General features: G+C 46.7%; 2 protein-coding genes across 4 annotated transcripts in view; both read right to left on the bottom strand.

The window, feature by feature from the left end:
- Positions 1 to 21,934, bottom strand: part of EPB41L4B (erythrocyte membrane protein band 4.1 like 4B) — a 144,198-nt gene that overhangs the window by 4,973 nt on the left and 117,291 nt on the right. Inside the window, exons 21-25 of one of the 3 annotated variants that reach the window (XM_067743708.1) lie at positions 16,789 to 16,978; positions 14,843 to 14,920; positions 8,858 to 8,974; positions 6,542 to 6,610; positions 243 to 388 (exon numbers count right to left, since the gene is read on the bottom strand). In XM_067743708.1, coding sequence (XP_067599809.1) covers positions 243 to 388; positions 6,542 to 6,610; positions 8,858 to 8,974; positions 14,843 to 14,920; positions 16,789 to 16,978 — 600 coding nt within the window. The remainder of the gene's footprint in view (positions 1 to 242; positions 389 to 6,541; positions 6,611 to 8,857; positions 8,975 to 14,842; positions 14,921 to 16,788; positions 16,979 to 21,934) is intronic. The other 2 variants (XM_067743709.1, XM_067743710.1) reach the window with 2 other exon arrangements.
- Positions 17,920 to 20,802, bottom strand: LOC137228259 (DNA endonuclease RBBP8-like). Its single transcript, XM_067745427.1, is given in 6 exon segments — positions 17,920 to 18,149; positions 18,631 to 19,517; positions 19,519 to 19,756; positions 19,759 to 20,126; positions 20,128 to 20,427; positions 20,429 to 20,802. Coding segments are annotated over 6 exon segments (2,397 nt in total).

Here is a 21,934-nt window from a genome sequence, read left to right as displayed (position 1 = left end):
CTAAATTGTAAACTCCGGAAAGGTAGCACTTTCATCTGTTTTGTTCACTCTACAGTCCTAGCACCTAGAATAGTGCCTAGCCTTTGACGACATTTCAATAAACACCAATATTCAGAGAATATTCAGAGAATAAATGAATAAAAGAATGAATAAGAGAGTGGTAGATGTCACAAACACAGTGCACCTAGTGCCTGGTTTCCTGTCATCAGAGTTATCTCCTGGTACCTGCTGATCTGACTCACCTGGCCACTGGAGAAACAGGCTTCCGAATGGTGTAGATGGTCTGCACTGTGGAGACGGTCTCTGTCAAAGGCCTCAGGGTTGCTGCTGGAATCAGTGGGGAAGACTGGCCAGGACAGCACTGTAATTTACTGTCTCTAAAGTCTGCCTGGAGAGGAAACAGAAAAGAGGAAATCAATCTCAGTTTGGGTTCCATTTTCACACTGTCAGCTGCTCCCTAAGACTTACCACACAGTCCCTGTTATTTTATTTATTTAAGAAATTTTATTTATTTATTTATGGCTGCGTTGGGTCCTCATTGCTGCACACGAGCTTTCTCTAGTTGCAGCGAGCGGGGGCTACTCTTCGTTGCGGTGCGTGGGCTTCTCATTGCAGTGGCTTCTCTTGTTGTGGAGCATGGGTTCCATGCGCATGGGCTTCAGTAGTTGTGGCACGCGGGCTCAGCAGTTGTGGCGCACGGGCTTAGTTGCTCCGCGGCATGTGGGATCTTCCCGGACCAGGGCTCGAACTCGTGTCCCCTGCATTGGCAGGCGTATTCTTAACCACTGCGCCACCAGGGAAGCCCAGTCCCTGTTATTTTTTAATAATAGTTAATCAACTACCATTTATTAAATGATATTGCTTAGTGCTAGCCGCTATGCTAAGCACTTGACATTCATTACCTCTGGACAATCTTAGAGGTAGAGGTCATGTTTCATCACATGTTAGACACCATCATTTGTAAGATGCACCATTTTTGCCCATGCCACAGAGAAAGAAAAAGTAACCATTCGAACTCTGTCATGTACACTATTGTAATAAACATTCTGATTTCAGAGATGTTAGAAGGTGGAAAAACGCACATCTTGGAACTGACTTTATGGAAAAGGAAAGTGAGGCTCAAAGAGGTTAAGTAATCTACCCAAGGTCACACAGTTAGTAAGTATTAAGAACCAGTATTTAGAACCAGGGTTGGCTGACTTCAAAACTGGTGTTTTTTACCATTATAACAGTGGTTCCCAAAGTATGGGCCCCAGACTAGCAGCATCAGTACCATCTTGAAACTTGGTGAAAATGCCAAGTCTCAGGCCCCAACTAAGACCTTTGGAACCAGAATGTTTGGGGACAAAGTCCAGCAATCTGTGTTTTTACGAGACCTTCAGATGATTCTGATATACGGTAGAGTTTGAGAACTACTGGTCTAGAGTACACTGCCTCATTTGGAGAGGATAATTTATTGTTGTTTTCATTACAAAGCAAGATATGCTTATTACTTCGCATAGGAAACTCAGAAGATATATAAAAGTAAAGAAATGAAGTAATTCCATAATCCCTTACTATCACTGTCAGTGTATTTCCTCATAGCGTTTTTTCTATGCATACTTTTTTGTTTGTTTTATAACCTGTCAGTAGTACCAGCTATATATTTTATAACTTGAGTTTTCATGCTAGTTCCTGGCCCTAAACTTGGAGACATTTTTCACGTGGCTTTCTAAAGAAGAGGTTTTGATCATCAAATGAGCAATCTATTTCTAGTGATTAGACAGATGATGAGCTGTCCCTCCTAGGGAAACATGGAAAACCACAAAAATACCAGGTGTAGTTGTAGTTCGGTAAGGGTATATCTGGCTTGAGCAATGGGGAGAATCTTATCTTTGAGAGGTCCTGAAAGACTACTACTGAGAAATACAAGCCCTTGTTTGTTTTACAAGTGCCTCTAGAGAGAGAACTGACCTGGCCTGGGCTGGAGCAACGCCAAAGAATTGACCACGAGAACAGGAGCATCGTAGAGTGGCTAGCATGTGATGTTTGCCACAGGGAGCTTTCACAAACTTTGCGCTGTAGTGGTAACTTGTGTGGTTCACCAGATAATCCTGGCTCATTGATTTCCATGGTAGGATTACACTTCCCCACCCCACTTTGAAGTTAGGCATGACCACGTGCCTTGTTTTGGCCAAAGAAATGTGCTGCCATGTTTTATTTCACCTCTGCCACTGTGACTAGCAATGTTTCAGACGGCACCTGCTCCATTAGCCTGGGTCCCAGACACAGAGCAACACAGAGCACAGTGCATAGCCCACCCCTGACAGACATGCAGCGTGAGTAGGAAATTCAATTTGTCATTTTAAAGTATGACTTAGCCCAGCCTTCCTGATACAGGAGCTGGGGTAAGAAGTTATTTTGTTGTTTCAGTGAAGTGGGTGGAGGTTGGGCTTTTGATGCCAATTTTGATCCTTTCCAGAAAAAAGAGGGAAATTTACACTTACATACAAAGGCAAAAGTGGGTAAAAGTACCAGGGCCTTAGCATGAATCAGGGCAGTGGCACCAGACTTTATTAATAGTCATTATATTCTTTACTGCCATGCACTCAAAGTAGAAAAAGAAAGAGCCAGCTTCACTTAAGAATGACCTTAGGGGGGCTTCCCTGGTGGCGCAGTGGTTAAGAATCCACCTGCCAATGCAGGAGACACGGGTTCGAGCCCTGGTCCGGGAAGATCCCACATGCTGCGGAGCAACTAAGCCCGTGTGCCACAACTACTGAGTCCGTGCTCTAGAGCCCATGAGCCACAACTACTGAGCCTGTGTACCACAACTACTGAGCCTACGCTCTAGAGCCCGCGAGCCACAACTACCTAGCCCGTGTGCTGCAACTACTGAAGCCTGTGCACCTAGAGCCTGTGCTCCACAACAAGAGAAGCCACTGCAATGAGAAGCTCGCGCACCGCAAGGAAGAGTAGCCCCCGCTCGCTGCAGCTAGAGAAAGTCGACTCGCGGCAATGAAGACCAACGCAGCCAAAAATAAATAAATAAATAAGAATGACCTTAGGGAGCAGTGAAAATTACTATTATTAAATCTCAACCCTGAGAACTTGTCTTCCTATTTGTTGAATGAAGAAATGAATGAACAAACTTCTGCTGGAACAAAGCAGGTAGCACAGGGACAGACCAGGTTAGGCAGAAGAACATGGGACAGAAATCTGACCAGAGCCAGGCAGGGGCCCTCATCTTAGACAGACCAAGGCCCTGGGCTTTGAGTTAACAGGCTCAAATACAAGACAGAAACTGGTCTCAGGATTAAGCAAGGAGCCTGGTTGTTGAAACCAGACCCAAGGTCAATGCTGGATCAACGGCCAGAAAAACTCTGTGTGGAGTTCCCTGGAGCTGCTGAGCTCCCCCATGACTGTGGTCAGGATAGGTGTGGAGGCCTGTGGAGAGGGCAACCCTGTAGCAAGGTCAAGTGTCTTGACCTTGGAGGGGAGGAAAAGATAATATGACACAGGGGGGTAAGAAAATTAGGAAGCTGAAGCTCATGAATTTGACTTCTGTTACCATCCGGCTGTTAGTAACTCCCTAATTATAATCTCCAGTCTAGTCCTGTCTCCTGATACAGACTTGGATATCCAGCTGCCCATTCACTGTTTCCATTCAGATGTTTCCAAGGCATTTCTAACACATCATGGGCAAAGGCAAACTCATTATCCCTCCCAATCCACTCTTCCCTAAGATTTCCTTATCTTAGTGAATGGACCCACTCTCCATCCACATTCTGCAAGTCAGAAATCTGGGAGCCCTTTTTGGCCCTCTCTCTCCCTCATCCAATCCAATTCCTTACCAGCCTCTTTTTTTTTTTTTTAAGATTTTTTTTTTGATGTGGACCATTTTTAAAGTCTTTATTGAATTTGTTACAATATTGCTTCTGTTTTATGTTTTGGGTTTTTGGCCACCAGCCATGTGGGACCTTAGCTCCCCGACTGGGGATTGAACCAACACCCCCTTGCACTGCAAAGTGAAGTCTTAACCACTGAAATGCCAGGGAAGTCCCCCTTACCAGCCTCTTAAATATCCCCCTGATCTGTGCACACCTCTCCACCTCCACCATCAACACCTCTCTGGATCACACTCTCTGCCTTCTCTCCCTTGAACTACTGTCCTAGATTTCTGGGCTACTTCCCTGAGTCCACTCTGCCTGAACCCAGCTCTGCTCCCACTGCCATCACAGGGCTCATTTCCAAATGCAGCTGCCCTGTTACTACCCTGCTCAAAGTCCTTCAAAGGCTTCCCATTGCTCGTAGGATCCAGATCAGGGCCCCTCCTTTGGCCTACAAAGCCAAGCATGGTTTTGCCCTATAGGGTTTGTCCCTGCTTTCCTCCCCTTCCTCCTCTCATGCCTCACACCCTTGCTCTCTGCCTTCTAGGCCCACTGGCCTTCATTTCATTCCCCTGAATGTGGGATGACTCCTCTGCCCCAGGACTCTGGTTCATGCTGTTGCCCCTGCCTGCTCCAGCTGCCTCAAAGCTCTCTTGCCCAGTTCTTAAAAGTCCCAGCATGGTTTCTGACATTGGCTTCCTGCTCCATCTTGGCCCCCAGCTTTTCAGGAAGGGCTTCCCTGGGTGTCTCGCAGCACTGCCAAGGCTGGGGAGCAGGCCAGAGTGCCCGCCACGGCCAGCAGAGGAAGTAGAGCCGGAGCTTCCAGCTGGGGAGCTGTGCCTAGCCCAACTGCAGGGGCCAGATGAATGTTGCGGCAGCAGCACTGAACCGCCCGGCCCAGCCCCTGTGTCTCTGCTCTCTGGCTCTTAAAAGGCAGGTTCTGGAAGCAGATCATGACCCTAGCATGGATTGTTCTAGAAACATGCTTTTGTTTCTGCATGGACTGCTGAACACCTTCCCAGTTCTGTTCATCCTCCAAAACATGAATCAGCCGCTGCTCACACCCTCCCTGTTCATGCGGCCGGCCACCTCAGGTAGCGACCATCACCTAACCCACGAGACTGCACTTCAAGCTACCCCTAGGCCACCTCACAGGTCCGCTAGACTGGCCGTTGGAAGGAGCCTCAGGGACCACTTGGTTCTTGGTTCTAGGAATCGCATACTCGGATCCCTGGGAGGAGGAGAGGGCGAGGGGAAAGAGGAGGGAGCCTCTTCTGCCCACCCCCATTTGAGCCTCCCCACTTCTGCTCAGTAGATGGTGAGCTTCTGCAGAAGCTTTTAGTTAAGGAAAAAAAGCTGAGCAGCTGAAAAGAATCCTGAAAATCATCGAACTCTTTCATTTTGCAGATGAGGAAACTACATTTAAATGTTTAAACACATTTCAACAGTTTGCAAAGAGTTTAAATAAGCTGCTCGGCGACACAGAGAGCCATGGTAACGGGAAAGCCAGTTGTCATGACTACCTGCTCTTGTTAAGCACACCACCTGCCTCTCCAGCATTGAGAAACGTCGTACTTGACATTTGTGGGGGTGGTCTGTGGTCGGTAAAGTACTTTCAAGTTCTTGATCCCTTTTGATCCTTGCCTCAACCAGATATAAGGAGGAGGATGTTCTTATTACTATTTCCACTTTAAATAAGACGAGACTGGTGCTCAGAGTGGTAAAATAACTTAACCTAAAATCTTGACCATTATCAAGATGCAGATCCAACCCAAAAGAATTAAAAACAGGGACTCAGACAAATATAGGTACCTGCATGTTCATAGCAGCATTATTCACATTAGCCAAAAGGTGGAGACAACCCATCAACGCCCATCGATGAATGAATGGATCAACAAGTTACGGTATAAAAGTACAATGGAATATTATTCCTCCATGAGAAGAAATGAAGTACTGATATATCTTACAGTGTGCATGAGCCTTACAAACATTATGCTAAGTGACAGAAGCCAGACACAATAGGTCACACAGTATATGATTCCATTTTTATGGAATATCCAAACTGGGCAAATCCAAAAAGACAGAATGGTGGTTGACAGGGGCCGGAGGGAAGGGGAAAATGGGAAGTGACTGTTTGATGGGTATGAGGTTTCCTTTGGGGGTGATGAAAAGGTTTTAGAATTAGATAGAGGTGGTAGCTGCATGACCCTGAATGTACTAAATGTCACTGAATTGTCACTTTAAAATGGTCAATTTTATGTTACATGAAGCTCACCTCAATAAAACAAAACTAGAAGATGCAGACCCCCAAGCCCCAGCTCCTTCCCAGCCTCACAGAGTTCACAGTGATCAAAAGAAGCTATTGGGGGCTTCCCTGATGGCGCAGTGGTTGAGAGTCCGCCTGCCGATGCAGGGGACGCGGGTTCGTGCCCCAGTCCGGGAGGATCCCACAAGTCGCGGAGCGGCTGGGCCCGTGAGCCATGGCCGCTGAGCCTGCGCATCCGGAGCCTGTGCTCCACAACGGGAGAGGCCACAACAGTGAGAGGCCCGCGTACCACAAAAAAAAAAAAAAAAAAAGAAGCTGTTGGCACTGCTGGCTGGTGAATCACAGGAAAGCACGCCACCTGGGAACAATATCTCGAAACACAGATCTGTTTTCCGGATCTACTTACGGTAAACTGTGGCCCTGTTATGAAAGGATCAGGAAAAGGGGTCACTGTATCAGCCGGGAATGTTTTTATCTTCAAAAAAGAGACAGAGAAGAGTGTTACTTTCAGATTAGAAAACAAAGTTTTGAAATCTTTGGCAGTGCATTTTTAAACGGAACTGAAGGTTTCAGGGGGACACACACCGAGCCTTCATTACTTATTGAAGAAATACACCAAGGGTCGCTAGGAGTGTTGCCCAGCGCTCGTAACTGTGCCCACTGTTGTGCTATAGGGCCAGGCCGCTGCAAGGAAGACAGGCTGGAGTCTTCCTCGCCCTGACCACGACCAGGGCATATAATGAGGCAGGTGAGGGCTCCCTGGGGGCCTGCTGACGGCTCCCCTGCAGCTCTGGAGAATGGACTAGAGGCCGCTGAGAGGGCACATCTGGGAACACAGTATATCAGAGTGGACAGAGTACCAGGAGGCCTGGATTAATCAGGCCAGGAGAATTCCCTGTCCGTTCACTTTAGTTGCTGGGCTCCCTGTAAACTCCGGGCCATAGAGGGAAACCTCAGGGAAACCCTTGTAAGCATGGGAGAATCCCACCACCGTGGCCTTGGGAACAGAAGGCATGGTGATCAGAAGTGCCCTGTCCTGGGGTCTGAAAGAGGGTGGACGCCCCGGCATGATCAGGTAGGACTAAGTGGCCAAAAAGAGCCTTTGCTTCCATTTCTTTCTCTTGGGTCATTTCATCTTTGGCCTCCTGGAGGCCTTGGAGGATGGGGGGCGGGGGTGTGTGTATTTCTTTAAGCTGGCCTAGAGGACTGCCAGCAGGCCCAGGGTCCTGATGACTGTGGCACCAGCTTTGTCTGCAACCCACAGGGGCACAGAAACCGCCTGCTGGTGAATGCACATTGTGCCACCCGCCACCAGAGGGCTGCAGCCAAGACATGGAGGCCACCGCTCCCTATGCGCCACCGCCTTAGTGTCTCTCAGAGTCTCGCCTATGGGCCCTAGAGTAGCTACCTGATGGCCTTGAGTCATTCTAATGGAGGGTAAGGTAGGGAGGGTCAGGAACACATCAGACCAGACCCAAATCTTCTGAGGGTTCTGAATGAGTTGAGTAGGTCTCAACTCAACGGATCTAGAAATGACAATGTCCTTGCAGTGGGCACTGAGATGTCCAGCCCAAGCCTGCTCCCCTTCCTCAAACTCTCCTTAGGCTCTTTAAATATCTCAAAATTCCCAGGGACTCAGGTGCCAACTCGGGTTGCTGGTAGTGACTGCCTGCAGCATAGCAAGAGAAGGACTGGGGGCAGCCTTTCTCCTCACAGGGCCTAACGTGGTGACCAAAAGCAAAGTGAAAGAAACATACAGATAAGACTCAGACCATCATGAAATAAAAGGGGAAAAGAGGATTATCATCGCTATTAAAGAAATGTGCAAGTGGGCAACTTCAAAGAATTATTTTATACCTGCTCTAAAGAAGAAAAAGACATTCCAACAGTTACACTCTGGGTTGCCGGGCTCTGGCAAAGCACATTCACTCTTCTGATGATGGCGCTGATGGTCATTGGTATCACACCACTTTCGAATGACTTTAGCAAAGCCAAAGGTGCAATATTGAACCCAGCAGGGTCTGGCCTGAGAAAATACAATACCTGACACACAAGCTATATGTGTTCCCTTGAATAGTGACAAACTGGAAACAAAGGCACGCGTCCTGCAGTAAAGAGTTCGTTAGGTAGATGGTGGGCCATTCACTTGATGGAATATACAGTATGTGGTACCAAGAACAAGCTAGAAACAATAAAACATTAAGCAAAAAGAGGAAAACAGGAGATGATACGGATACTCTGATTTAACTATGTAAAATTATGAATGAATACAAATAAACATTAGAAGGAAACATGCAAAAATGAAAAAAAGTTGTGCTAGGTTGGGATTATGGGTGATTCCCTTCAAGTCATTATATAATTCTCATATTGTCATCTTGATAAATAGCGGGAAAACACAAGTTAAAAGCTTTTGTTTTAATAGAAATGCAACTAAGAATTTTTCTCTCTGCGGAAAGCATCTATCCTCAGCACGGCTCTAGGAGAACAAACTCTTCACGGTTCTTGAGACCTAGAGACGAAGGGGCGGGATCACAGCCGTGGGTCCCAGTTTGACCAGGGACGGCTGGACTCCAAACTCTGCAATCATCCTGGAGTGAGAGCCCCTGTGGCCCCAGGCTCCTCTGGAGGTCTGGTGCTCGTGCACGCCCACGGGCTGCCTCCTGGCGGCTCCTGCCCGCCTCACCTCTCCTGGCCGGGCCCCTCTCCCTGCCAGGGTACCTACCAGCCTCGTTTTGATTGGAGGATGCATGCAAACTCCAGTGGTCTCTTCCTTCATGGGGAGAGAGAGTGGAGGAGAACAGCGAGAGTGGGCACAGTGGGGGGCGCTGGCGGGCTCTGCCTGCTCACGAGGAGAGGAGAGAAGGGAGGGGAAGGAGAGAAAGACAGCACAGTGCAAGATGGATCTGTGGACTCCAGACAGCTCTCAAGCCAGCCTCACCCGCAGCCTCCTTCCAGCCTCTGGCCACCTGGCTTCTGGTCCCTCCCTCTTCCCTCCTCTCTCCACCTTCTCTCCTCCTCTCTGGCCCTCCTCTGTCTTCTCCACTATCTGAGCAGAACGGCAGATCAAAACCCATTGCTGGGGCTGGCAGGTAGGGGCCCTGTCCTGTGCCAAGTGCACAGGACCGGGGTGCTGTTGAGGATTCTGAAGCATTGCCCAGGCCAAGCCAGAAAGAGCTCAGATGAATCAGTGAAGCAGCCATGGGGGCAAAATGAGCAATGGCCACATACTGGAGAGTCTTTGCCTTCCATGCCCCATGGCCTCCTGCACTCTGCTAAGTAAGGGCCCACATTATAGGTGGCTAAGTGAGTAGATGCCCAACAGAGAGCTACAAGAAAGAGGTACATCAGTGAGGAGGAACACAGAGTTTACCATTGAATCTGCCATGGCTCTTTATCTGTGTTCAGAAAATATATTGGCCGTGACCCTCCTCCCACATCTATGGACCCAGGCCTTGGCATCTCATATTGGCACTGGGGGGTGAGGGGACTTGCTGCTTACCTAGGCGATATCAAGCATTGTGAGAAAATGCCATGTCATTTGGGATACCGGGTTCCCTGGCCCCAGCCCTAAATAGTGCCATGCACCCAGCAGAGATCCAACAGCTTGTACCGGTGAGGATGAGAATGGTGAGGGAAGAATGCTCTGATGTCAGGGGAGGGAGCCACTGACAGGGTCAGTTTGGGTCTCAGGAAAGAACCATTACTCCAGGGAACAAATACATGCATCTTTTAGCTCATGAGCGTTTTCTTAAGTAGTTGGTATGATCCTGCCATAATGAATCCAGTAGAGCCTCTGGGAAAGTTTCACTGAAAAATTATCGGGAAAGTTGTTGCCTTCTTTTCCATCTCCAAATTGATCTAACTCCATCCTTTTTACTATCGTGCAGTCCCAGATGATCTCCAAGGGGCTTTTACAACCATTATTTACGATGGTCTCCATAATGGCCTTGTTTTACTATTCAGACGTGGGAGATGCAGAAATTGCATTTGCAAAATCTAAATCCATGGGTCTAGACCCTCTTGTTGACTGCTTCTAAATCCATTCTTCAGAAACAAGGGAGTCCACATTAGTCACCTAATGTGCAGTTAAGTTTTCCCACCCTACTTAAACTCCCCCTCCGGCTCTGGTCCTCAGGATAAATGTTATGCTCTATAAGATGCTACTAGGGCATAAATCACCAAGAAACAAGGACATTCTGCCTTGAGGCCAAAATGTGTACTGGCCACCAGTGTCTGTACTGAAGATTATAATGGATGACTTAAAGCTTTGCCCAGCATTGGACTTTTATGGTAAAGAAGTGTTGGTCCATCCCACAAGCATCTCTGACCTTTCTAAATGGAGATTTAGATCTCAGATTTGAAACTCAAATTTCTAAATGCATCTAAGCGGATTTAAACAAAAGAACATCCCTGGGGCTCCCACACTTCTGACTTGTAGTAAATGAACAGGATTTCACATGCAATAGGATACTATTTTGAAATACCATTTATGTTTTCTCCTGGTATTTCCCTTCCTCCTTGGGTCTTCTCTACATTTAGGCACCTAGGTTCTATATGGCTTTTGAGTTCCGAAATCTGACTCTCTGGGGAACAGAAAGGTTTTGGCATAGATAAATGATGGTGAAAATGTGTAAGCCTTCATCCAGATAAGAAAGGAGATTGCCAGCTTGAGGATAAGCGAGGGAAGTCAGAAGGAAAGGGAGAACGGGTAGACATTAGTGAGTGCTGCACAAAGGGTCTCTGGGCCCCCCGTTCATAGGCAGAGGCTGGGGGACAGGGATTAAAGAGCAGTGGGGACCTGTACCCCTCTACTCAGGTAGAGATGGGAGAGCAGAGCAGAATGGCTGTGTGGTTGTGTCCAGCAGATAGGGATTCACATCCCAGCGGCACTGCGATCTCCACCCACCCAAAAGGGGCATAAGTGAAGCAGGGGGTGTCCCAGATGTATCAGCAAATAGGTGACTTCACGAACTAAAGAGACTTCCGTCCCTCTCCCCGTGCCCTGAAGAACACGGATGAAATCCCAGGAAGACTGAAGAGGCACCTGATTTGACTTGAGCTTAAGCTTCAGCTCTCCTGCTAGAATGAGGTTCAAAATAAAAACTAAGTTATTGAGACAAATGGAAACTCAGTTCTTCTGACACCCAACCCAGGGCCCATTCTGGGCCCTACACAACCTTCCTCTGGCCAGGCCATCTCCTCCCTGACACATGAACTCCTGACTAATGTCCCCTGACCCAGACGAGACCTGGATTATGATGCTCTGCAGCTGGGTGAGTGGTTCTTGCAGTACAGGGACCAGGGAGGGACACGCCCCAAAGAGAGAGCATCAGAGACACAGAAGGTATGGGTGTTCACGGTCTGCGTTACCTGGGGAAGGAAGCTGACATGACTGACCTGGAGTAGAAGGTGGGACTCTGCATCCCAAGGTCAACATGATTGATGTGTCCATGTGCCCACCTTCTAACACCCCACACTCTACCGACACCCACACCCCCCTGCACACCAAATGAGAACACCAGAGGGAGAGTGCGTGCTGTCTTCACTCACTTGCCTTCTTCCCTTCCCATCCTCACACCTGCTTCCCTCCCAGGCAGAAACTCTTATCTGATCTTGAAGAGTCTACGATGCAGATTCCAGGAACGGGCAGACAACAGAGCTGCAGAGGTTGTAGGACTTGGATTGCTACATTGAGCTACGTAATAACAGAGTTGGGGATTACAGAAGAAAAGAGTTGGGAAAAAGCAGGGGATGCTACAAGAGTGAAGCTAGAAAGAATGTTTTTGTGGAGAGTTTGGGGATGTAAGTCCTTGGGGAAGTGCAAGGTGCAAGAGAATTAAGAGAGAAGCAAAATGAGATTCAAGAACTGTTACCAGGAGGTGTTCATTTAATCTTCTTTCATTATCTTAAGAGAGGCCAGTTAAAGACTGAATCTTTTTTATCATTCTTGGCTGTTTGGACCATGTTTCATTCCATGCAGAGACTGGATCATAAGGGTAAAGAGACATTAAGGGTTAAACTAGCTCCAATAGTGTCTTGGTTTAATGAAGGCAAGAAAATCTGTCCCACTCCTCTCTCTCCAGCTCCCTGTCCTTCTAGCTCTGGCCTGAGGCACCAGGGCAGGGACACAGCTTTAAGACTTTCTTCCAGCCCCAGACCCTAAGTCTAGCCTTCCTTGGTTGTCTTTAGAGACACAGATGCCACGCCCCGCATCACCCTAACATCAAGGGCAGAAAGGGCTGCAGCTCGCATTTCTTTGATGCTGGGAAGAACAAATGGAGGAGATGGAGGTAAGAGGACCAGACAAAGGGAGAAGCAGGCTGCTGGAGTCCCTCTTCCCCTCTAGGACGCTTCGGCATTCATGGAGATAGGTCTCTGGAGTGAAGTAAGGTCAAAGCCAATGATGCCAAGGAAAGCCCGAAATACTAGCCCTCCAGCATACCTTCTGTGTGCATGTGCTCTGTGAACATGCACTTGTGCCTCAAATCTGCACAAATAAGAAGAAGGATGCTTCATCTTGAAAAAAGGTATTCACTGCAAACTTCAGCTGTGAAGTGGGCAGCTGTGTCTTGTACAAACACCTCAGCTGTCCCGTGGCTGGGCAGTGCAGCACCTGGACCCTGTTTCAGAGCTCGGTCAGAGCTGCCCAGAGACACAAGCAAAGTGTCCTGGGGACACGGAATAAGCTCCCTGCTGTTGGAGGTGTGCAAGCAGAGACTGGACAGTAACTTGGTAGGCATTGGCACCTGAGATCAGGGGACCTCTGGGTCCCTGCCAGATGCTGCTTCCTTTCTAATCTCAGTCTGTTATGCCAAACACAGAAAAGGTGAGGCAGTTAAATCCACAAGCTGGATCTGCAACACAATGGTTTTTAAGGGAATCCCATCACTCCTGTCAAAGCCATGATGTATTTTTTTGTAAACTAACCCTAGTTTTCAGATCCAGCAGACCTTTTAAATAATAATAAATAATCATATTTTGCTCATGCTGTACCTTCTGCGTAGAATGCTTTGGTCCACTTCCTCCATCTGGCAAACTCCTACTCATACCTTAAAACCCTAGCAACATGAAGCCTTCTTTTTCCTAGTGCCCCCAGACAGGGTTAGGCACAGGGTCCCACAGCAGTAGCAGTTTACACAGACTCTCTTAGAGTGTTTGAAACACAGCCCTTCTTCCAGGCATTGCTCTTCTCTAAAATGGCAAGTTCCCTAAAGAGGAGTCCAGATTTAGTTCAATTAGATGCAAAGGGCACCAGAGAAAGAGCCAGAACATCTGGGCTCCAGCTCCAGCTTGGTCCCTGGGTGATTACCCCACTCTGGGACTCAGTTTCCCAATCTGGGCAAAGGGGCGATGAGGTGTTTCTGGGTTACCCTATCTTGGCAATCTGTCTAACAAAAAGGCCATGAATAACCAGCTCCATTTACTTGAGCATGGGAAGGAAGTAACTCTGCAGGTCCCCGAGCTGGGTGTTGCCCACTGTCAGTTCTCAATCAGTTTATCTGAAGGCACTGACTCGAAGCTCTCAGACTGTACCAGCTCTCCAGAAGAGAGGTATAGTTGCATAAATCACAGATGATTTCCTTGTGCTAGCTGAGGCAGGAGCAGTGATCATTCCTAAAGCCTGGACAGCATTTTGCCTCATTTGTCCCCTCTTGAAAGCCTTCCAGAAATCCTTCCCATCCACCACACCCTTGTCCAGGGAGCCAGTCCTGAATGACTCCCACTTCTGGCTTCTCCCCAAGCATCTTCCACACGTCTCTCCTGTTGATCCTGACCCTTTACCAACCTGAGCCCCCTCCAGCCTCTAGCTGCCCTATCCATTCCCAGAGCCTCGTACGCAGCCAGGCGCAGAGTAAGTTCTCAGGAGACAGTTTTTGACTTGGCTCACGTTTTGACTCACATGCCACATTCGTGCACCATGATTTATGCTCCAGTATACTTGGGTATTAGGCTGAGCCCAACCTAAGATACATCCAATTTTGCCTGTGTCATCTAATCACGTTTATAATATCTTATACACATTTATGGTGCTTTATATGTGGGGCTCTCTCTCTCATGTGATCCTTACAATACTCTTAGGCAGACAGGGCAAACAACGACATCCTCATTTGACAGAAGATGGGGCAGCAACTACCCAATGACAAGGCTCTTAAGGTGAAGCGCGGAGAGTGGAGCCAGGTCTGGCCTGCATGACTCCTGGCTCAGTGCTCCCTTCCCTGAAAGGGCTTCCCACCTGCAGGCATCCCATCCTGAAGGAGAGACCTCTATGCAGAGGATGGAGGATGGTAGGGAGGCACGAGGGGCCTAGAAACCTAGGTGAGGCCTTGAGCTGGTACTCTAGGCTGGAGCATGCTGTTGCAAGAGACAGCAAGAGATGTCCCAGGGCGGGCATGCATGGTGGGCATGCAGCCCAGGAAGCCAAGAAGCCGAGACTGAAGCACGGAGGAGCAGCAGACAGGCAGGGTGGGGCCCCTGCAGCCACCCTCAGAGGACAGGGAGCACAGCCCTCCCTCGGGGGCTCTGTGCGGTGGAAGGACCCGTGATGCCTGAACCCTGGAAGAAAGCTGATCCCTGAGCCTCCAGGCTGTGCGCAGGACAAGAGGAAGAGCCTTCCCAGCAGCAATGCCCACCTCTGTCCATCCGTCCCACTGCCAAGGTGTTTCTATGGTCTGTGGCTTTTCTGGTTTTAGCAAAATGGGAAGTTTACCAGAGGAGTGGCTTCTGTGAAATCCATCAGCAGATCACCCGGCTCCAAGGTAAAGGCACCTCCTCGGTCAGAGGGGCTCTACAAAGGCAGACAAAAATATCCCAGTTAGCGCCGGCTCTGGACTGACAGTGGAATTTCAACAGAAGATACAGACGGTCCTGACCTCTCTCCTCTTCCCCTTTTCTAACACTGAACTCATTATCATGCCAACCCCCACCAGAGTTCTCTTAACTCAGTAGTGTACAAAATGTTGACACCAAACCCTGAGTTTTTCTGAAATCTTAATGGGTAGAAGTAGGGTATAGGGTGGAGAACTGTCTTTTTTGAAGCTGCAAACAATTTTTCTTAAATGCTTTGACTGCTCTTTGACTGGCCTTTGGGGGGAAAACACTTCAAAGAGTGCTTTGAATATATAAACAGAGAGTAAAGACCTCAACCTGGATCAAGACCTCAAGGAGCTGAACTCATCTGCACAATAACGGGGAAGAGCTTTATGGTAGGAGAGTGATTTTCAGATGGTACCTCTGAAAATCACGTTCATTTTTTGGGAAAATTTCTTTTTCGCCTTGCCTTGGGGGTATCTCAGCAGCATGGAGGGCCTTGAAACCCTCTATGGGAAAAAATAAGTCACATTTACTTGGTGCAAGCAGGGCCCTAAGGAGAGAGATGGCCAGAAGAGGGAGCCTTGTGGCTTCTGGTACGATGTTGCCTGCATCTCCACTGAATTCCCTTCTGTTTTGTAAATGTTTTTGCGTGGTTTTAACCATGGCCTGGGATATACAAAGGAGCCTGTGTCCACACTTGGGACAAAGCAGTGCTAGGGACTCAGCACAGTGGAGGGGAACCCAACTCCAGTTCCCAGGAGGTGATCTACAGAAAAGTGGGGAGCCTCAGTCTGGGCCAGTCACTGGCTGAGGGATCCAGCCGGATCCTGTTGGACACACAGAGGTTTTCCCAGAAACCCCGGGAAGGGACCCTGTGAAAGACTGGCCTCAGTCATACACGATGCGGCCCGGACTATCGTTACTTAGATGTTACCAGGAATCATGATCCCTGGACTACAGAAGCCTCGGGCATCCTGTTTGCACAAGCACTTTAATCTCTGCTGGACCCATGAGCTGGGCATCGTAGCAGATCTTATTCTCTTTTTTGGGAAGAGGAAACTGAGGCTCGGAGAAACAAGGGCTGCGGAGTGACTACTTGTTTCAAGCAGCCATAGGTGTTTGAAAGGAGCAGTTGGGCCCCAAGTCTTGGCCCCCAAGACTCTAAGGTTCCCATCTTGCATTAGGGGCCCCACCTCATGCACACAGTGTTCCTCAGCGGGGTCCACAGACCAAGCAACCTTTGACTCAGCATCTGCTTGGAGAGCAAGACATGTGACCGCCTTTGGACCAATTGCTGAAGAGTGACCACAGCTAAGCGTCACTCAAAGGAAACCAAGAGAAATGTCTTGTGCCTTAGTCACAGCCCATTCACATCACTGGCAACTTCCTGAAATTTCAGAGTGACAAATAGAATAATATTTCCCGCTTTCAAACCGTTAACACAGGCTATCCCATAAAAGGAATGGGATAGGGATACCTCTATGTTTTTACTCCTCCAAATTTTCCATTATGGGGGATAAAAACCCATTTCTTGCTTTCTGTCTTCACAGTAGAGTAACAGCTTTTGCAGGGATGATATTCTAAACCTAAAATTGCCCTCAAAAATCTCTTAAATTTCCCTTCAAGTACAAAGTACATGCTTTTATATTATACCATTTGTCTCTCATACGTGGTTATCTTTCAGGGACAGGTTATATAAAACACATGCTTTGGTGGTTATTACTGTAGCTTTACAAGTGCACAGACTTGATGATGCAAAGTTTAAATGCATACAGATGCCACACACAATTTATGCAGAGTTCTCGGCAAGTATAGCTACTCCTCAGGGCTTTTCCGCCGTACCTTGGCCCCTGGGGACAGCTGGCCCTTGCCTTCTGAATTCTGAGGCGAGCTCAGTTTGTGGACCTTGGGGGATGCCAGCGGCACTGAGACTTGTGTGGTGGTGGCCATGGTGGTGGCCATGGCTGGAGTTGTGGTCGCTCCCGCTGCCTCGGCCAGGTCTGGAGGGAGGTCGTCTTCATCACTGCGGTTACTAGAAGCACATGAAGCTCTGCTCATTACAATAATAAACAGGCTGAGGGGAGTGGAGGGAGGTGGGGAGGGCTGGGACAGCTAGGGTGGGGATTGGGGGCTTCCCAAACAGATGTCTACCAGATGTCCAGCTTACAGGGGCCGATATATTGACCTTCAGCTAAAGCAAGTCTGGGCTGGATTTTCTGTCACTTGCCCGGGGATTAAAACAATGTTTTATTATGAGAAAATATGTATAACGTAATATTTATCATTTTATCCATTTGTCAGTTTACAATCCAGGGGCTCAAACACATTCACAATGTTGTATAACAAGGACTTTATCTATACGCCAAACTTTTTTTATCATCCCAACAGCAACTCTGCACTCACTGAACGACAGCTCCTCGTGGCCCCCTCTCCGCGGACCCTGGTAACATTTGCTCTGCTGTTGAGGCTCAAGGTGGGCCACCCCCAAATATGCCACAATGGCATATTGATTCTTTTTTATTAGGATAGAGTTGTTTTTATTTTAATAAAATTACATGGAGAAAAAGCTTAATATGTTTTTTATATAGCATTTTTTTGAAGACCCTGAAGGAAAGATTGAATTACCATCATCATCGAAAGTTTATTCCTGGAAACATCTGCAGGATTCTATTTTTTCGTATTTTCAAAATTGTAATTAGGTATCACCAAATAAAGTAATAAACAACTTTTAACTCAGAGTGCAAAATGAAAGCACCTTGTTATTTTAAAGGTGCAAAAGCAAGAAAATACGACATAAACTTATCCATTTTTAAATAGTCGTCCGTGTGATGGGTAAATGCCATTTAAAAACATTTTCAATAGAAAAATGATTTATAAATCAGTTTTCAGAAGATCAAAAAAATCAATGTTTAATACCAACCTTAACTATAAATAAAAAGAATATTGTCATCTCTCCTGTTTTTGCTTCAACATTTATGTCTTCTGCTCTTTGCCTTTCAGAGAAAATATTGCATGGTAAGGCTGCCGTCTTTTTGGACGAGGAGAAGGATCAAGATCTTCTTCAATGTAACCTCTTTCCATACAAGTCTGAGTGGAAGGAAAACCAACTTCCCAGAAATTCTCTGGTGTGTTGGGTGGAATGTAGCGAAATCGGTGGCTTGAGCAGGAAACCAACTTCTTTTCTCTTTCTTCTGCTGGAAAATCTGCATAAAAAATTTCACATTACTTACACGTGTGTCCAAGCAATTTTCTTCTTTCTTCTTTTTTCCGGACCACCTCAATATGAGGAAAATTTTGTAAGCTAGTCTCCCTTTCATCATCTTTAAAATATGGCTCCACAAATGCTTTCTGTTTGACTTTATCTTGTTTATCACCAGGAGAGTTTGGTTTCTTTGTAGCAGTTGACAACTCTTCATCTGCTAGTTGGGGGAAGCTATCCACCAAACAGGATTCATATTCTTCATGTGTAGTCCGATCAAACATATCTTCCAAGCTATCATTCATTTTTCTTTCTCCATTTGGACTTTTTTCTCCCTTCTGCTCTTGATTCTTCTTTTTTTTTTTTTTTTTTTTTGTGGCACACGGGCCTGTCACTGTTGTGGCCTCTCCCGCTGCAGAGCACAGGCTCCGGACGCGCAGGCTCAGCAGCCATGGCTCACGGGCCCAGCCGCTCCGCGGCATGTGGGATCTTCCCGGACCGGGGCACGAACCCGCATCTCCTGCATCGGCAGGCTGACTCCCAACCACTGCGCCACCAGGGAAGCCCTTGATTCTTCATTTTTAAAAGCATACTTTCACTAACCAATGTACAGTCCATGTCCACTGTCTCTCCTCCTGCTAATCTTGACTGACTGCCATCCTTTGTATCTACTACAGTGATATCCATTTTATACTGAGAAAGGTCTGCTCCTGGATCTATACTCCCCTGGATGTTTTCAAAGGATACATCTTGGTTGTTTTGTAGAGACTTTGTTTTAGCAATTCTACATGGATTTAACTGAAGAACTGATGCAAGTTCACATGCTCCATGGACTGACCTGGTTTTTATTTTTAGAGGCTCACGAGAACCAGCACCCTTCGTGTCATCAAAAAGATTCTCTGTCTCCAAACTTTCACGTGGATGTAGAGGAATTTTAAAGATAGAATTTTCTTCCTTTATTTGTAACAGTGTTTTATTATCTGGAGATTTACTCAAGGACTGGAGGAGGGACTCCTGTAAACTGCTGGGCTCTTCTGGGGAATCTTTGGTTAACCCACAGCTCCCACTCAAGGCCTTACGGCTTGAGGAAGAGCCCTTTGGAACAGGCTTCAAAACCTCATAGAGAGTCACTTGCCTAAACCCGACTTTAGAGTTCTCACTTCCTTGGCTTTTCTCTTGACGCTGAATAGGTGAAAATCGATCAGACAGATCCAGAGGTTTATCCATCACATAGTCTCCATTCATGTAAGAATGACTATCTGGTGGAAAAGGAAAAGCATTTTCTTTATCAAAGGAGGCTTGGGGGCAGCTTACTTCATCTTCACTTTCTTCCTTGATTTTCTTCCTTTTGATTCGGCCTCCCAGTGATTTCATGTTTATCAGTAACAGTATCTTTAACAGTAACAGTATCTTTAATGTGATCAATACTATCCTGTTCACTTGTATTTTTATTTATAAGCACCTGCTTATTAGAAGATGACTGGTTAGTGATCTTCTTCACTTCAGCCCCGATATTATGATGTGTGAAAAGGGCACCATCTTCAGATTTTGATCTAGGTTTCTCTGGTCTAGAATTAGAAGTGTTGCTGAAAGGCGTTGTTTACAGATGGTGTTTTTCCCAGTCTCTAAAAGAGAAGGGGACAAACTTGTATTCAAACCTAAATTACTTTTCACATTAGGGGTAGCGCCAAATACAGGAGATGATACCCAAGTAGTCAATTCTTCTTGAGGAGGAGTCTTTGAATTCGAATCTAAAAATCTTAAACTATCTTCACTATTTCTTCTAGATTCCTCAAAAGGTTTTTTGTGATCTCCTTCCAGACAGTGGTAGAGCTCATCACCAAGAAGGCTCATAGGACCTCGAGATTCAGACTCATCTTGAACACTAAGTCCAAGTGTTTCAGCAACAACTGCAGCTAAATCATCAGGAGGATAACTGCTTTTTCCATGTGTGTTGGCCACTGGAGCTTGACTCTGATCACGTGTCAGCCACTAGAATTTCATGTTCATTATGTTTATGTTGTGAATGAGTTGAAGACTGTGGTACTTTTCTCCATTCACGTGCACACCCAGAGTGCTCCAGTTTAGTATGTGTTGGTTCTACGTGTCGGACGTGGAGGTTCTCCTTCCTTCGTAGTCGGTTAGCGCCAGAAAATGAAACGGTTGTTATTGGTGAATCTGGAAAAACATCTTCCTCAGATTCAAGACCAGGTGCTTGACATGGTTGATCATGCTCAATTTTCTGCTGCAGCTGTTCAGAAAGATTTTTATTTTCTTCCTGCATTCTTTTCATTCATAAGCTCTGTGATAAGTTTAAGATTCTGCTGTCGAATATTTTCAAACTCTTGCTGTTTCTTCCGCATATGTTCTTCAGTTACCGCACAGCGATCACATAATCCTGCTCTGAATCGATCTTCTAAAACTTTAATGGTGTCATGAAGGACTTTCCGTGGCTCTCTCAGCTGTTGATTTTTGGTGAAGAATTCTTCTAGTCTCTGTGCAACTAAACTTCGTTCCTTTTTCAGTTTGGTTACTTTTACTTGTAGACCTTGTACTTCTTTATCATGATACTCCTTTAGTTTTGTCCAAAGATCCTTAAAGTCATTAGATACATCTGCAGAACTGGGGCCTCCGCAACTGCTTCCCGAGACGTTCATCTTACTTAATATGCTCACACTTCTACTGCCTAATGTTTTCTGACCTTTTCTGTTACATTATACAGGTCTGAAGTTGTCTTTGGCCAATTCAAATACGGCTTGCAAGATTGCCTCGAGATTCTCGAAAGCCCCAGCAGGAACGCAAGCACGCTCTGGAGCGGGGAAGAGACGGCCGTTTGCTTTTCTCCTCGTTCCCTCCCTAATCTGCCACACCGCCAGCAGCCAAGCTGCCCCCTTGGGGCAGCCAGTGTCTTCCAGGGCTGGGGGACGGCCCGAGGGCCCAGGATTTTTTAATTAATCCAGTAAGAGATAGTTTTACTATTAAGCAACATATGTATTAACTATGAGATGTAATATCCTAGTTATGAAAATTTGCATTTTTAAAACAACTTAGGGTAATTTTTTCCTGTGGTAGTAAGAAAAAGTAATTACTTTTGGCATTTAAATTAGAAATAAATATTTATCAATATAGTTTGTACTGGTCTCCAAGAGAATATTGAAACTTTGTTTAGGGCCTCAAGTTTTCTTCTCCTCTTCATGATGTTAAATTGTAACCTAAAATGTTGTAAAAAGTTATTCCTTAATTTCTTTTTTTTAAAATAAATTTATTTATTTTATTTATGTATTTTTGGCTGTGTTGGGTCTTTGCTGCACGCAGGCTTTCTCTAGTTGCGGTGAGCAGGGACTACTCTTTGTTGCGGTGCACGGGCTTCTCAGTGCAGTGGCTTCTCTTGTTGCAGAGCATGGGCTCTAGGCGTGCGGGCTTCAGGAGCTGTGGCATGTGGGCTCGGTAGTTGTGGCTCATGGGCTCTAGAGCGCAGGCTCAGTAGTCGTAGCCCACGGGCTTAGCTGCTCCACGGCATGTGGGATCTTCCTGGACCAGGGCTCGAACCTGTGTCCCCTGAATTGGCAGGCAGATTCTTAACCGCTGTGCCACCAGGGAAGTCCCAGTTATTCCTTAATTTCTGACAGACTTTCTCCTTTCTGCTTGTTACGTGGTGTAAAGGTCTGTCATATTGATTATTTTGAATTAAAGTTACTTAAGAAATGGCCAACACTCTGACCCTCCTTTCTGTCTCCCTGAAAGCAGGAAATAAATCTCTCGTGTGAAAGGTGTACTCCCTGCACCTGA

Source organism: Pseudorca crassidens, chromosome 7, assembly GCF_039906515.1.
Source record: "Pseudorca crassidens isolate mPseCra1 chromosome 7, mPseCra1.hap1, whole genome shotgun sequence".
Lineage (NCBI taxonomy): Eukaryota > Metazoa > Chordata > Mammalia > Artiodactyla > Delphinidae > Pseudorca > Pseudorca crassidens.
This window is presented reverse-complemented; position numbering and strand designations above follow the sequence as displayed.